The sequence below is a fragment of the Musa acuminata genome, chromosome BXJ1-1, assembly GCF_036884655.1.
Source record: "Musa acuminata AAA Group cultivar baxijiao chromosome BXJ1-1, Cavendish_Baxijiao_AAA, whole genome shotgun sequence".
Taxonomy (NCBI): domain Eukaryota; kingdom Viridiplantae; phylum Streptophyta; class Magnoliopsida; order Zingiberales; family Musaceae; genus Musa; species Musa acuminata.
This window is the reverse complement of record NC_088327.1, coordinates 13,275,769-13,292,258: the sequence shown is the minus strand read 5'-3', so window position 1 is coordinate 13,292,258 and position 16,490 is coordinate 13,275,769. Positions and strand designations below refer to the sequence as shown.

The 16,490-nt window shown below is 40.2% G+C and overlaps 3 protein-coding genes across 4 annotated transcripts; all 3 read left to right on the top strand.

Annotated features, from left to right (window-relative positions):
• Positions 1-2,453: 2,453 nt before the first annotated feature.
• On the top strand, positions 2,454-3,403 carry LOC135587146 (heavy metal-associated isoprenylated plant protein 2-like). The gene is made up of 3 exons (XM_065078191.1): positions 2,454-2,748; positions 2,826-2,901; positions 2,983-3,403. Exons 1-3 carry the CDS (start codon positions 2,743-2,745, stop codon positions 3,231-3,233), a joined length of 333 nt encoding a protein of 110 aa, XP_064934263.1. The 5' UTR covers positions 2,454-2,742; the 3' UTR covers positions 3,234-3,403.
• Positions 3,404-5,760: 2,357 nt separating this feature from the next.
• On the top strand, positions 5,761-8,211 carry LOC135674812 (uncharacterized protein C24B11.05-like). Of its 2 annotated transcripts, none has more exons than XM_065185005.1 (8): positions 5,761-6,132; positions 6,675-6,735; positions 6,810-6,875; positions 6,955-7,052; positions 7,121-7,246; positions 7,371-7,679; positions 7,759-7,824; positions 7,963-8,211. In XM_065185005.1, exons 2-8 carry the CDS (start codon positions 6,690-6,692, stop codon positions 8,110-8,112), a joined length of 861 nt encoding a protein of 286 aa, XP_065041077.1. In that variant the 5' UTR covers positions 5,761-6,132; positions 6,675-6,689; the 3' UTR covers positions 8,113-8,211. The 2 variants fall into 2 exon arrangements, with proteins under 2 accessions (XP_065041077.1, XP_065041069.1); XM_065184997.1 differs by having other exon boundaries at positions 5,767-6,122.
• A 2,568-nt stretch (positions 8,212-10,779) lies between these two features.
• Positions 10,780-11,803, top strand: LOC135674807 (germin-like protein 5-1). Its single transcript, XM_065184986.1, has 2 exons — positions 10,780-10,992; positions 11,059-11,803. The coding sequence occupies exons 1-2, from the start codon at positions 10,860-10,862 to the stop codon at positions 11,601-11,603; spliced, it is 678 nt and encodes a 225-aa protein (XP_065041058.1). The 5' UTR covers positions 10,780-10,859; the 3' UTR covers positions 11,604-11,803.
• Positions 11,804-16,490: the final 4,687 nt, after the last annotated feature.

The window sequence follows — 16,490 nt, the reverse complement described above, 5'->3', positions numbered from 1 at the left end:
ATATATCCATCACACCCTGAACATGGACAGGCAACCATTTGTAGCAGTGAACAAGCCAAGCGACTAGCATTGAACAGTCGTAACATCTAAGAGTGATCACATTAGCTCTATCATTCTACTGCAGACCACATGATTACAACGACAAATCAAAACTAGTGAGTCAATCTTTATATCACCAAACTTCAAAATTATTGGTGGTAGCAGCAATGCCGGGGGATGCGACAGACTGCACGACTTCAGCAACGAGTGGCACTAACAGCTCTACCAGTTGCCTTGGCTTCTACAATTCATGCATCGAATCACGTAGTAGGTTGAGTTACATCAATTTGATAGTTTAATTTACTCTAGGTTAAATTAGGATCATTTATTTATGTGCATGTCTCGTTTTATGTACTTTCTTTAATATTATATATATGCTTATTTATTTATTTTATTTATTTTATATTATATAGGCGATTTTCATGAAAAAAAAACTCTTTTTTTAAGATTTTCTCAAAAGGTATGTTTGATCTTTAGTTTTTTCATACCTCTTTTTTTCGCATTCCAACTGTTATTTTCGTCTTTTTTTCCTTCTTCGTATTTTGACTGTACAGAAAGTACAAGACCTTGAGATGAGATAAAAACAATCATGATAGGAGGGACGGAGACCTTGCGGAGGGATGAAGACAACAAATGACGACAATAGGTATTTATGATATAAAAAAAATCAAATGAGCAAAGTAAAAAATGAAATATCTTTCTTAAAAAACTCTATATATATATATATATATATATATATATATATATATATATATATATATATATATATATATGGTTTTCGACATTAGAAGAGAGCTTAGGATACCATCTTAATCTCACCCCTCGTTGGATAAAGAGTGTGATTTCTCATCGATGTATTTTATTTTCATCTAAGTGAATAGGAATAGCTAAGCAATTGAAATAGAGTGTGATTTCTGATCAAATCAATTAGGTTACATAGAAAAAGGATTAAAATCTCTTAAATTATTAGGACTTAGATGCATGCATCATTGCACTTGTATTTGACATCTACCATATCATCGCTGTATAATCTTGAACTTTCTGGCCTTCAACAACTCCATCGTCGGAGGGGAAGAACCCAACAATTTCATAGATTGAACCCATCAAAGAATGTTGTCAAACCATCCTCCCATATCATGCACTTATAAGAATCTATTTTAGATCGAGAATACTTATGTTTCATTATTCTATAATTGTTGTGGTCGATCAAGCCTAATCAATCTATATTATGATAAATAATATGAAAATGGTCCTTGTAGAATTTTAATTTTTGGGTAAATATTCAGTTTTCTATAAAATCACAATTGAGTCAATATTAATTGAGTATGTTAATTTTCAAGCTCAATTTAGAATTATTCCTAATTCTAAATCATCGGTCGGTTCTTTTCTTAATTAATTTTTTTAATTGATAAATATCATACTTACCAAAGAGCGAAGTTTAAAACTTCATCCGACATATTTTATTGAAAATGTCAACAAGCTTAGTTGGTAAAGAGTTCGATAGTTTATTGTAACATTGTCTTTATCATTTAACCTTTATAAAAAAATTAATTATACTTTAATAAATTTTAGAATACGACTAACATAATAGGGATTAATTTTTAATTATCTTTGATATACTAAAAAAAGTTAGTAAATTTATCTAGTATGATGAGTTAGTCACTTGCTTTATTTTCTTTAGCCTTAAATATTTATTTTGAATGATGCAACTTTAATTTATTTTTTAATAAAAAATAAATATTGTGTGTATGAGTGTCATTCAATTTTATAACCAGAGAAGAGAAGACTTGACTTGACGAAGGACAAAAATGGTATTCCAAGTAACATTAACGACCTAATCGATTCATTACCAAGTGGACAAAATAATATCCCTACGAGAAGTAGGATTAACTACCTATGCGTGCTTTTAAATTGGACTCGAGAAGTTTGACTATGTCTTCTCAAAATAGTCAAAGATTAACCAAACAACCACTACATTTGACCAAATGTCACTCCATGCTTTTGTTAGGGTAATAAAAGCCAACCATTCTAAGAGTCCTTTGGGTGATCTCTCTCCAAAATCTCTAATTACTTTCTCTTCTAATGAGTCTTCCACAAGGTCAACATTAATATTGCGGTCAACAAAGAAACGTTGTGAACTTACACTAGCTTTGGGAGAAGACAGTTAGCGTTTGTTGGAGGAGCTTAATGACAATGCCAGTCATATTGTAATGAGGTGCACAAGAGATCTGATATTTTATCCTCCCCATGCACTGCGTGCTTTGCAATGGTAATTATAAACTTGATTAGAAGAAGAAGAAGAAGAAGAAGAAGAAGAAGAAGAAGAAGAACCCTAATCGACTATATATATATACAGACCTAACTCTTTCATCTCACCAAGAAACGCCTCAAGCACTTGCTCACCAGCTCATGAATGGTTGATTAGTCTTCAAATACCTCCAATCAAGCGGCCCATTGTTTTCGGAGCACTGTCACGGCTGTCTGCTTCTTGACGTGCGACACGTCGATGACTCGGGTGCCCTAACTCGGGGCACCAACTTGCAGAACTGGTCGCGTCACCCCTATGAGCTCGATCGGCCTGTCCATTATAGCAGGAGTCAACCGTGACTCCACCAACTTGGGCGGAGCCCTCTTGGCCACCGCTATATAAGCTTCCGATGCCGCACATAGAGTCGTACCACGACCTGGCATAAGATTGCAGTCATGAAGGTAAGTGGTGACCTCCTGCGGCCGAAAGGGTTCATGGTACGTTGTGTTCTGATAGTTTTCTTGGGGTCCAATTGCAGAAGATCGTGTTGAAGGTCAGCGTCATGTGCACCAAGTGCAAGATCTGCATCATGACCATCATCTCCAAGTTCGACGGTCTGCAGCGGCTGATTGCTTCTGTGGTTGGGTTCTTTGGTGTTGCATCAGACTGAAGCTTGATCGATCGATTCATTGCAGGGATTGTTTCGATCGCGATGGACGTGGAGAAGAGCACGGTGACGATAGTGGGGGCGGTGGACGCGGTGGGCGTGGTGAAAGCGCTGAGGAAGGCGAAGAAGCCGGCGGAGATCGTCAGCGTGGGCGATCCGGACAAGAAGAAGGAGGAGGATAAGAAGAAGCCTGAGGACTGCAAGTTGCCGCCGTGCTGCAACGCCTGCCGGACCGCCGTCGTGTGGCTGGATGAACCAAGCGCCTGCACCATATCCTGAATCCATGCACACTGCTTTTGCTCCTCTCTTTGATTTGGCTTAATCATCTCCTCATCACTTCCTCGTGTACGCAGATGCTTCCAATATCTACTTAATTTCTCGTTTGTACTGTAAGCAAACAGCAGATCGTGTAGAATGAATATATATTTGCTCTTGATTAATCCTTTCAATCCCAAATCCCACATGATCTGCTTAACCATGTGAAATCAATTCCAGTCATGTTGCATTTGGTTCATGCACTAGAATCCTGTTCTCCCGAGAGAGAGAGAGAGAGAGAGAGAGAGAGAGAGAGAGAGAGAGAGAGAGTTGGAATCAACAGCACTTGATTCTCCTCTCATCTCCCAACCTTCAACAGCTCGATGAGACGACTGTGATCATGAGTCAACGCACAAGCCTTTTCACGTAGCTAAAACTGATGATGGTAGAATAGTCAACGTGCAAACCAAATGGTCCTACCAATGCAATCTATCGAATTCATACACACAACTGGTGTACTGTAACAACTCTTTGAATTCATATACACAAATGACGGCCTTGATTTGACTTATACTGTAAATTACATCTTGATCTATCGAGACCGCAAAGACTTCAGAGGAAGGAGTCTGAGAACTCAACTTCTGAAGCTTGTCGGACGTCAGAGCTGTTGAACGTCCCATTTATTTTCAGAGTCCAACCACGCTGCAAATAAACTAGAGGAACAGGTTGGCTTAAACATGGTATTTCCCTGAAACCGTGGGTATAAGATACTGCTCGTCTTCATCATCCGCCGGACTACTACTGCTTGTGTCACTGTCCCAAGCAGGAGGAAACAGCTCATCTCTATCACGCCATTGGCAGCCTGCTCCGGGGAGCACATGTTCGCTCTTCTCTAATAGATTTATGAGGCAATAGAGAACACGGAATAAGAGGAGCTGAGGTTTGTGCCTCACGACCATGCAAGTTGAATGTTATACTCATCTCTTAGTCTCTTCACCTAATATAAAGTAATAAGCCGTCATCTAACTCAGCTGGGATCTTCCATGCTAATCGCAAGGTTTGATTTAATATTCTAATAACAATCAATCATTATGCTTGGAATCAAAGGGTTTCTTGTTCTGAATTCATGTCCCCTATATCATGTTCTTTTTACCCCTGAAAACTAATTGATTCACTTGCTTTGAGTTAATTTTCCTTACTTCATTGGATTTGATTTGTTTGCATGAGTGTTTGGTGAAGCATTCAAGTACAACTAAATGTATAGCATCAATTGAAATGTACAACTAAACCTTGGCAAGAATCATCAAGAAAGAGCATTTAAACTCATTAAATTTTTTTGAAGGCTTCAGTTTGATGCTACGAGAAATTATCTCTTCTATAAAAGACTTGGGAAAAAAAGAAATTTGAAGAAGCTATTAAAATGTATCAGAATTTTTGGTCTCTCAAGCTAATAAATCTTCTTATGGCTTGTTCTTCCATCAAATATTTTTCTTCCCTGGTTCTACTTCAGAGCACCTACCTCAGAGATTTAGCTTGGATGTTTCCAGGATCTCATACCTAACCAACAATTGATGGCAGACTGACTTGTCAAACAGAGATTAGACCAAGTTTATCAGCCCCATGTTCTACGGATTAGACTAAGTTTATTAAGGTCAGCATCACATGATTCAAGAATCCCTCTTGTATCAGAGCATTAAATCTGCATCATTCACTCTTTTTTATTAAGTATCAAATCATTCCCTGACCACATCTCAACAAGTGGAGTTGATCTTCAATCAAAGGCCAGCTATATATCTTACCATTATAATATTGTCTTAAATATTATCAGCATCTTATAAGATCTTGCATGACATCATGGAAAGACAACAATATGGAGGCATAATAGCATCACAATACATAAGAATCTGTCTTCCTTGAACTGCTAATTACAATACTTCTCTTTGCAATCTCCTTCCATGTGTCTACCACAATACAGAGAGACAAATTAATAGCACAACACACAAGAATTTGTCTTTCTTAAACTGTTTATTTCAATACTTCTCTTTGCATGTCCACAACAAATTTGGCTGGTTTGGCTAGCACAAGAGTAAAGGCTTCTTGGCATTGTCATCAGGAGCACAGATTTGGCTGGTTTGTCTCAACAAGCAGAGGTCCACCTCCTCATGAACCACAAACAAAAAAGCTCATTGAGTTGTTTTCAATCACCATCCATCAGACCCACCTTCTTCACAGCATCTAATCTAAGTTATCTGACAACATATCTAATTGTCTACACTGAATGTGCCCTGTCAAAACAGGCCACCAAAAGGAAAAAAGATAGCAGAGTACTACAAAAAAGAGCCAAATCCTTGATGCCCATCACTACATGAAAAAAGTAAGAACAGAGCTCATCCTCCACTGAAACTTATAGGATCCTGCCACATGACCAGATTCTAGCAAACATCTGCTGCCAATTTTCCAAGAGGAAGTTAGATCCCAAGTTGGAATTAGGCAATCAGCAGCCACATTGCAGCTTCCAGCATGGTTAAGAGCATGAAAAGACAGGTAGTGGAGGAAAGCCACAAGTTGGACTGCCAAGTAAATGGACCTTGCAGTGGTGAATGCCATGAGGGTACCAAAGTGTGGTGCTGTTGTCTGTGTCACTTGTACTACTCTTTCCAACACCTTAGTTCAGTCTGTGTGGGTAGGCACTTGGATCTGTGTGGAAGGGCATTACAGACAGAAAAAGCAGAACCACTGGATCATTCAAGGGACTAAAGGATATATGTATATTCTTCTCAAACATCCCATTGAAATCATTGCAGGTGTCATCTTCTTCCATTAGCCACAAATCTGGGTTCCTGATGCTGTATAAATTGAGCCTCTTGAGAAACCAATCTGAGCATCCAGCATCCAGCATCACATTCTTTGAAGGTAAAGATATGTATGCTTCTCAGGAGATTCTCATACTTCTCATGTTTGTTTCAGCTCTTCTTGATGTCCCTGTGAATTGGATCTCTCATGTCTGCTATAAATTTCGATCCACTGCTGAATTATTTTCTGTTCTTTACATTATTGTTACTGTCTAATAATAAACTGGTTTCATGATGGATCAATCTTTACTATAGATTGGTATCTTTGGGGATTCTTAGAAAAGTTTATTGTCACAAGTCTTTTCCTGATGGTGATCAGATCACACATAATTATAATATCATATTTGGTGTAAATTGTTAATCTTATCCTTTCTTTAACATGAAAACAGCCTCATTGATATCAAAGCAAGGAACTCCACATCTTTATATCAAGCTGATGTGTTTCCATCCAAGCATATTGTAGGCAAAAAAACAAATTCATTTACCTGACAGATTTATCATCTCTTCCACAGAATTCCTGACAGATTTCATATTTGCCAAAGCTGAACAATTTCATCATAGGTTGATCTTTTGCCATAAAATCTTTCTAATGGCTGACTTGCTTTTCTTGAAGGAATAAGATTGAAGCATGGAAACTGTTGTACATGAAGCCAAGTATGAGTGTCTGCTCTTTGGTAAGCTCAGATTTCAGGTATATTTATACATGTTGCATCTGTTCTTTGTTTACATTCACATGCACTGATCTCAGATATGGATGATACCTTATATCCCTTGAGTTCTGGCCTCAACTTAGCTTGCCGCAAGAACATAGAAGGTGAGTTCGGCTCTAGTGACACTTGAGTTGATTCCAAGTATGTAGCCTCTTCTAATTAATCTATATACATGAATCACAGATTACATGCTTCATCATCTCCAAATTGAGGAAAGCCAAGTCCCAAAAATGTGCTTGGAATTGTACAAGGAATATGGAACAACAATGGCTGGTCTTAAGGTGTTCTATCTGATTAAGAAGTCTGTACACTTGAATCAGATTAATCTTTTTTGTCTTTCTGTGAGCAGGCATTAGGATACGAATTCGACGATGATGAATTCCATGCTTATGTTCATGGGAGATTGCCGTATGAGATACTAAAGCCTGACCCTTTGTTGAGGAATCTGCTTCTTTCGATGCCACAAAGAAAGATAGTAAGCAAATCTGGGGATGAAGAAGAAAAAGAGCACCAATTATGAATAATCACAAACAAAAGATAGAACTTAAATTGCTTAGAAATCCCATGCTAATGATTTGATCTATGCCGTTCTTCACCAGATTCTCACAAATGCGGACAAAGCTCATGCTGCACGAGTTCTCAGTAGGCTTGGCCTCGAAGACTGTTTCGAGGGTGTCACATGCTTTGAGACACTCAATCCACCGCCACAGCAGAATGGTTCAGCTGATGGTCATGGAAATTTTGGTGAGGCCGATTCAAACACCGATGGAGAGAGTGATTCAAGCGCTGATACCGCCGGCTGTGTTGGTGGAAGGAAGTCGAATTCCAAAGGCCGAATACTCTGCAAACCATCACTGGAAGCTATAGAAGCTGCCATCAAGATCGCAAACATCGATCCGAAGAGAACGGTTTGTCTCAGTTTAGAGATCGGTTCTCCGTTCTAATCACAAATTGGCCACGTACTGATCGAAAATTTTCGGGTTTCAGATCTTTTTGGACGACAGCGCAAGAAACATCGCAGCAGGAAAGGCAGCAGGTCTGCATACTGTTCTTGTAAGTCACTGCTCCCTCCATGTTCTTCCTCCTCTTCGTGCTATTCTTACGGAGTCAGACTCAAGTTGGCGTGATCATAACTTGCAGAAAACTAAGATCACATAAGATTCATGTCACACTACATGTCGGTGAGTGCAGGTTGGGAGCCCAACGCTGGTACCAGGGGCTGATGTTGCACTGGAGAGCATCCACAACATGAGAGAGGCATTGCCTGAGATATGGAAGGATGGAGATGAGCTGGAACCAGTTCTTGCTGCCACTGCAGTAGAAACAACAGTCCTTGCCTAGACCATGACCACCATCTTGACTTGTATGAAGCAAAACCCACAGTTGTAGCACTTGTATTGTTGAGATCATAAAATGGTGGGCGTGCTTTGTTCCCTTGCATTCTCCTTCTCCTCTGTTCTGGTTTCCTTTGCGCACAAATGCCAAAAGCACTAACATCTATCACAAGGCTTTCATCAACTTGATATACAATGATATTATCATGAATTCTTATAAGTTAATCTAAATCTTAGTCCACTTTCGATGTAAGACTTAAAAGACTAAATTAAAATGTTTTATATATATATATACTACTATATCATGAGGATGGTGAGTGCATATAAGAAGTCTCCAATTAGACGAGATTTGTCACGTCAAACTATATTACAATGGTAGGACAAGAAATGCGTCCTACTGATTTATAGTAATGAAGAAAAAAATTTGAGGTCAAGTCATAAAGGTGCCAATTAGCTGATAAAGACTGATAGTTTACCGTAAAATTTTAGATTCAAATCCTGCCTTCATTATTTATTCTTTAGAGTTACATGTCATCAGTATCTCATATTCTCGAGTAAGGCAAGCCAATTAGGGTACAGCCCAAAAGGTCAAGCCCAAGTTAAAGCCCAATAATATTAAATGGGCTTCTACTTGGCTCAGCCCAACACTACTCCTAATAAATAATAGATCATACTTTGGGCTGACAAAAAAAAAAAAAATCAAAAGTACCAACAATTGCAGCCTTTCAATACAATTTTATCTCTGCATTTAATTTGTTAAATAACCAAAATAGTAGTTTCATAATATTTTTAGGCATAAAATACACAAGTCAACTTCACATCTCAAAAACATTCAAATTGATTGAACATGCTTTCATTTCATTGGATGAAAATGTTTGCCAAAGTGAAGAGTCATGCAGTATAATGTTTGCCAAGAGGATAAAAATGTTACTTACATGATCCAGAAATTTCAATGTGAAAATAAACTTTTGTCCTCTGAAGATATTAGAGAAGATATTGTCTTAACATGTAATTTACTAAAATGGTATGGTTATTTTTATGTCATGTCATGTCATGCGTAATTGATGCCAATCGCATGACACCAATTAGCTTTGTTTATATCAACAGTAGAATTTTGATTTATGTTACATTTTAAATTTTTTTGAGTGTAACATTGGAGGAAACAAAAAATGCATAAACATATTGAAGAAGATATAATATGCAGATGAAAATATTTTCTTTCTCTTTACATTTTGAAACGTATAAATGTGATATATATATGTTCTATCTGTCCACCTATCATCCAAAGCACATATCAAAGAATCAAATTAGGAAAAACTCATAAATAGTATCTTATTCTTCTCATAATCATAAGATTCTATAAATGAATGTATTTTTTATATTCATGCTCCGGGGCATCGAAAAAAAAAGCATCAAAGACACAGAAAAATCTCAAGTTTTGAATATGAAATAGTACTAGAGAACAATGTCATAATAAGAGACCTTAGAATTATAAATTAATTAGTTTTACTCGTGATGTTATTTGTTCTTCAAGTAATGAAGTATGACAGATTAGATTCAATTATCTTCTAGTCAAATCGTTATTCAAATTATTGTATTATGCTTTATGTTAATATGGGTGTCTTGAAAATATATGAAATGTCAAAGACAATTAAATTATTTTTAATTAGTAGAGTAGTAGATGAAAAGAAAAAACCGCTTTAATATTTAATTGAATCGAAAGATATCGTTTATAAACCATACAATATCCATGAATTTTACTATCAAAATCCAATAAACCGAGCCATAAATCATACAATCTCCGTCCTACTACCATGTTACTATTATCTAAATCTAATAAACTTATGGGTGCAAAATAAAGATATAAAAGATATATTAAATTTGATTCTCTCTAAATTTACATATATTTTTTTTTCTGGATTAGTTTGAATCTTTGAGCTATATTTGTCTCCGGCCATCGACAGACTGTTCCAGTCGATAGCTTCAAGCACTATGTTTCGGCAGTTGTTGGCATGTAGTTTTCTCGTCGTCCTCATTTGCAAAACGCCAACGACAATTGCACGCTATCCTTTATGGTTGTTGGCTAGTGTGATTCATATCACGTGCACATCACCTGTTCGACTTGCACTCTTACCTTCCATCCAATCCACTTTTGTGATCCAACTTGTTAAACCACTGTTGCTCTGTCTTGTGTGTTTGGTGGTGCCACCTGCTGCAAGCATCAGCTACATCAAGCTTCACTGCGGTAGCTTCCACTCCAAATTGGTGGTTCGATTTCTTTGTTGCCAGCAGCCTTGAATTCTGTCACAGGTTGCTTGCTCCCATTTGGCTGTGATGGATAAGCTGAACTTTCAAGGGAAGAACCTTATCCGACATCAGCGAAACCAAATTGATGTCGTGTGCCAGCGTTATCAATCATCTTAAGCTTGCTGGTTGGCAAGATTAAGTTACAGCCTGGAAGCATCTCTGATTATTTAATGCACTTCAAGCATGTATTTGTTGAGTTAGACGCTACACATAATATTCTTTTTCATTGTATGGTTGACTAATGGCACCTTTCATGCCTCCTTCTCTGGTCTTCTCTCCCTCATTTCTTGGCTTGAGGTCCTCCATTTCATGCCAACACACTTCACACCAACCCCCTTATATTTATTTATATATAGCACCCCTTTTCCCTCCCAAGTTCATCGCTTTCTTCTCTTCTGCACAGCCTAAAAGTCGAGTCTCCCACCCAAGCCAAGCACAGCAACGTTGATGATAATGCTGACCGCCATGACCAAGCCCTCGCTGTTGCTGCTCGCCTTCTTCTCCCTCCTCGTTGTTCCTCCCTGCCTTGCCGCGGACCCCGACATGCTGCAAGACATCTGCGTAGCAGATCCTGGCTCAGGTAACAGATCTATTATGCGGAGATCAGAGGCTGTTCTTTCTCCTGCAAACTGACAACTGCGTGCAGCTGTCAAGCTGAATGGATTCGCCTGCAAGCCGGCGGCAAACGTGACAGAGGCGGACTTCTTCTTCAAGGGGCTGGCCACGCCGGGCGCCACCAACAACACCATGGGCTCCCTCGTGACCGGCGCCAACGTCGAGAAGATCCCCGGGCTGAACACCCTGGGCGTGTCCATGTCCCGCATCGACTACGCCCCCGGCGGGCTGAACCCGCCCCACACCCACCCGCGTGCCACCGAGATCGTCTTCGTCCTCGACGGCACCCTCGACGTGGGCTTCATCACCACCGCCAACAAGCTGATAGCCAAGACCATCACCAAGGGCGAAGTCTTCGTCTTCCCCCGCGGGCTCGTCCACTTCCAGAAGAACAACGGCGCGGTGCCCGCCGCCGTCGTCGCCGGCTTCAACAGCCAGCTCCCCGGCACCCAGTCCATCGCTGCCACCCTCTTCGCGGCAACCCCGACGGTGCCCGACGACGTCCTCGCCAAGGCCTTCCAGATCGGCACCAAGGAGGTGGAGGATATCAAGAGCCGCCTTGCGCCCAAGAAGTGAGGCGGCAATGGATCGAGTCAACGAGACTCCGTAACCGCCCGTGTGTTGTTATCTTCGGTCAACATTTGTTTTGGAGTCATTTCGTGGTTGAAGAATAAAGAGTGTAATAACTACTTCAGTGTGTCGGGCACCACAGCCTTTGTTGGATGCTTATTCAATCATTAGCTAATAATAATGCTCAAACAAGCTTAATCGTTTCATTTCTCTTCCCTTCTGAAATGATTCTATAGACATTGGATACTACATGAGTTTAATATTAACTCAAAAAACACCTAAATGTTACTTCTTGGGAGTTTGACATATTTGAGTAGTGTGACTAATTGTGTACTCTCATCAGATTATGGCATGCATGTATTTTAACTGCAGGAGACTGTAATATCCTGATCAAATTAATCATATATCTAATTAGGTGAGTAGTCTTGATTAATATGTGAATATTTGTCTTTGGGCTTGGAGAATGCAAATGCATGTCAAATAGAATAGAAAAGGAGAGTGCCAAAACAAGCTTAGAATAGTCATAGCTTAGGACAAGGGTGAGCAATCAGTGGATAAGTGGGCCAACAAGAAAGGACTTAAAGCACAAGGAAGCAGGAAAACTAGTGTCGACTACAATGGCTGAGGACAAAGAGATATAGTAGTAGTTCACAGGAAGTGCCTTGCACGACTTGGATCATTTGTGATGAACAACTTCATATATGTGCGGAAGAACGGGAATGGTAACTTATACATTAAGTCACCATCAGACCTTCCCCGTAAGTATGGACATAGACAGCCACCATTATTATACTTCTCCAATATGAGGCTCTGTTCAAGATTCTGGACTATAAATTCATCCAGAAGCATATCGATTTCCTGTAGAGCTTTGACCATTCAATTCTATAGTTATCAAAATCAGATCAGATAGATTGATTTAAATGAAAAAGAAAAAACTAGAGGGGATACTAATTGAATCGGAAAAGTCAAAGAACTAATGTTGAGCCAATTGAATCTGTCATGTCGATCAAGATTACCCAAAAATGACAAGAAAAAAAAGTGTTTCTCAGACAGCTTTCGGAAAGATAATCTGTCCTTTTAAGGGTTTATAATGAAAAGAGAAAAAAACATCTAAAAGAAAGTCTACGAGACTTTAGAATAAAGCCCTATGTTATTGTCTATATTTGAAGCCACAATTATTGATGTTTTGATTTTTTTACATAATTATACCCTTTTTTTTTCTATTTTTTTAAAAAATAAACAAGTGTTCCTCCAAGATTGGCAAATGCCTCTCTGCGGATTGACTTTGCAACCACTGTTTGGTTGCCAGTTTGAATCAGTCACTTGAGCTATTCCTTTCACCAAGACCCAGTCCACTGGTAGAAGATCCATGTCAGGACAGAAGACCATTTACCAAATGCTTATGACCATTGAGCTCATCATGTGATCAACAGTCTATTTTAACCTAACACTACAAGCCTGAAGACACTAAGAATGAAAGGATAAATCAGTCTTGATATAGAACGTGCAGAGAAATAGAGAAAATGGAGAAGAACCAACTCTCCTCCATGCCTTCTTTTGTTTACTCCCCTCTTCAAGGATAAGAAGATTCAAGAGAGAGGGGGACTTTGAGTGTTTCTTTCTTTCTTTTTGTATCTTTGGTTGCTTCTTTACTCCCCTGCACTCCTTATGTTAGCATCCAAACAGACTAGCAACGGAGCATTTCATTTTCTTTACATGGGGCCTATGCTTTCTTGGCCCCCTGCATGAGCAAAGAGGCATGCTATTTTCTATGCCCTTATTATAGTCACTATGCAGTAGGGCTTAGGTTTATCATTGAATATGAGCTGCATTTGTTCTTAGCTCGGACCTTGTCCGCGAGCCTGGTTGTCTGTATCCAGCTTTTGAGAGGAATAATGTGAGAGAATCATCACGATAAAACTAAACCAAACCATTGAAAAACTCAAGTAGATGCTCCCAAATAACATAATGCTTCATAAACTAGTCATACCTACTGATACATAAAAAGAATGGAGAACTGACTTGTCCTTGTAGATCAGCCAGCCATAATCCCAGAAGACCATGAAAATTGGATCAAGAAGAGAAGAAAAACAATGTCAGCGGTATCCAAATCTCTCTACAAAGTTAAAGGTCCCAATCAGCAATAACATGATAAAATCCATAGACAGTTTCATGAATGATAAATGTCCATGATCTGCGATCATTCTTAGTTGATGGGAAGGAAATAGCAAGCATCTGATTTCATTTCAATGGGGGCTGTCATTGGACCCTCATATCCTGTCCATGGCTATATGGAATTTTTAGGTGTTGATTGAGCAGAAAATGATATGACAGAAAGGAAGTTAGACTTTAACTTGCTTAGCCCAGATTGATTTTTCTGTGATCCGGAGAGATGGATGGTCTGTCGACTAAGTGGCACCAACTTTTGCCTGTATCGATTTGCTTCTTTGGGCACCACGGCTCACGTTTGCTCTATGATTATTTACTATAATCTTCGTTTTCCTGAATGTTACATGAAAATGCAACTCTGTTACCAAACTCCTGTCATATAGTGCTCTTCCAAAATCAATATAATCCTTTTCTTATGCTATGGTTGACTAAATTGTCATTTTGCAATTAGATCTGTGCTTGTCTACTTCATCATTGCATTTGCATTCTCCACAATATCCATCTTAAAATTAGTTTTGTTTAGCTCTTGATGTTTGAAATAGATGGTGTTCCTTTGGCTTGCTTCTTTACTCATGTCTGCTGTTTTGGTTATTTAATGACAGATATATTAATCTCTCAACACCTAACACTAAGTTTATTAAGCCTATTTGTTGATATTACCAGACTTGTAACAATCTCTCTTTTCAAATGTTGCAAAGTGTGTCAGTATTGCTCATCAATATGTTCCACATACTGACTCTTTTCTTGAATGGTTTAGACTAGCACTTAATAAGGTTGTGCCAAATATGTTTGCATTTGCTTCATCACCCAGTGTTTCAGTTCTTTTTTATTTACATATCCCTGTCAATTTTAAATCTACACAATACATTTAGTTCTATGATCTGTGATGGCTGATCACCATATGATCTCAGATGGTCAGACCTTTTGTTCTTGCAAGTCCTCGGCTTAAATGATTCTATATTAAGAATCACTAGTCTTATTAATGAACACCAGTTACAGAAATCACAAAGTTAAGTAGAGCTCAACTCCATACATGGGTTCATCCCATAGTATAGAAGGCTTTAAGACAATAAGCATAAGGCAAGTCATCAATGTCATGTAAAATGAGGTTGAGGCTCATATATATAATTATCTTAAAAGTATTTTGGTATTGCTTAAAGCCATAAACCATAAAACAGTTACCTAAAGTGTTGGAGGAATTATATTGAGGATTTGTAATAGACACAGAAGTTACATGTATGGTGTTGTGTTTTCAAGATTGGAACTGTATCATGAAACAGTATACCTCTGACCTCCCATATATTAGTGTAAGAAGTTAAACCGGGATTAGGTCTTGTATAATACAACAAAACCATTTCTTTGGCATCATCAAGAGACCTTTATTTTGCATAAAATATTCAGTATTGTCCTGTGGCCATAGGTAAGTATGGGCTAGGCCTTTAATCATGCAGATCATGGACATTTATCATTCATGAAACAGTCTATGGATTTTATCATGTTATTGCTGATTGAGACCTTTAACTTTGTAGAGAGATTTGGATACCGCTGACATTGTTTTTCTTCTCTTCTTGATCCAATTTTCATGGTCTTCTAGGATTATGGCTGGCTGATCTACAAGGACAAGGCAGTTCTCCATTCTTTTTGTTCTGCTCAATCAATACCTCAAAATTCCATATAGATAAGGAAAGGATATGATAGGGGCAAAAATGGTGATGTGACACGCCATGACAGCATCCCCCTGAGTGACACACTGCCCGAGGCTCGTCATACCCTGCAGCAGCTCGGCCTCCCACGCAGCCCCAGTGGCAATATCAGACGCCACCAAAGGTACAGTCCTGCCCTGCAGACAACTACGTCAGGTAACATCAAACCTCCCCTATAAATACCCTCGCATGCTAAGAGGAAGGAGGGGGGGGGACACACTCAACACACAAAGGCTTTTCCTCCTCCTAAACCCCCTCCACATCGCTAACTTGGCCGTCGGAGAGGTCGGGCCTGGCTCCCGGCCCGACCATTGTGCAGGTGCCAAACGGGGTCGACTCTTCCAAGCGCTGCGACGGAGCTTCCTCCCGACCCGACCCACCGACCCGAACTACCGACCCGACCCACCGACCCGAACTACCGACCCGACCTACCGACCCGACCTCCCGACCCGAACCACCGTGCTCGACCGCCGGGAGACCCCGAGGAACGCCCCCACGGAGATCACCGCCTTCCGGACCCGAACCAAGCCGCGACGACCCCGACGCCACGGCTTAAACAGGTGCAGACCGCATCAGAATGGCGCTAAAAGGAGGGCCCGGAATAACGGTACATAAGTCTTCTCCCTGGTTGCTCCACTGCAGCCGACCTGCACCAGCAGCAGCGACTTCTGGGGCTGGTCTCGGCTCCTCGGCCCCGTGCGCGGCCAGCCCGCGTCAGCCGCTCGGCTGACGGTGCAGCCTCGCTGCCTTACTGCCTTGCTGCCTCGGCTCCTCGGCCTCGTGCGCAGCCAGCAAGCAGCCTCGCTGCCTCGGCCACTTGGCCTCGTGCACAGCCAGCAAGCAGCCTCGCTGCCTTGGCCACTCGGCCTCATGCGCAGCCAGCACGCTGCCTCGGCCACTCGGCCTCATGCGCAGCCAACACGCTGCTGCCTCGGCCTCATGCGCAGCCAACACGCTGCCTCGGCCACTCGGCCTCATGCACAGCCAGCACGCTGCCTTGCTGCCTTGCTGCCTCGCTGCC

Excerpts from the sequence above, each read along its gene's own strand:
- LOC135587146 (XM_065078191.1), top strand. Across the intron at positions 2,902-2,982 it reads CATCATCTCCAAGTTCGACG|GGATTGTTTCGATCGCGATG; the intron begins GTCTGCAGCGGC and ends GATTCATTGCAG.
- LOC135674812 (XM_065185005.1), top strand. The coding sequence starts at position 6,690 with ATGGAAACTGTTGTACATGAAGCCAAGTATGAGTGTCTGCTCTTTG. Across the intron at positions 6,736-6,809 it reads GTATGAGTGTCTGCTCTTTG|ATATGGATGATACCTTATAT; the intron begins GTAAGCTCAGAT and ends CACTGATCTCAG. Across the intron at positions 7,680-7,758 it reads ACATCGATCCGAAGAGAACG|ATCTTTTTGGACGACAGCGC; the intron begins GTTTGTCTCAGT and ends TTCGGGTTTCAG.
- LOC135674807 (XM_065184986.1), top strand. The coding sequence starts at position 10,860 with ATGATAATGCTGACCGCCATGACCAAGCCCTCGCTGTTGCTGCTCGCC. Across the intron at positions 10,993-11,058 it reads CGTAGCAGATCCTGGCTCAG|CTGTCAAGCTGAATGGATTC; the intron begins GTAACAGATCTA and ends AACTGCGTGCAG.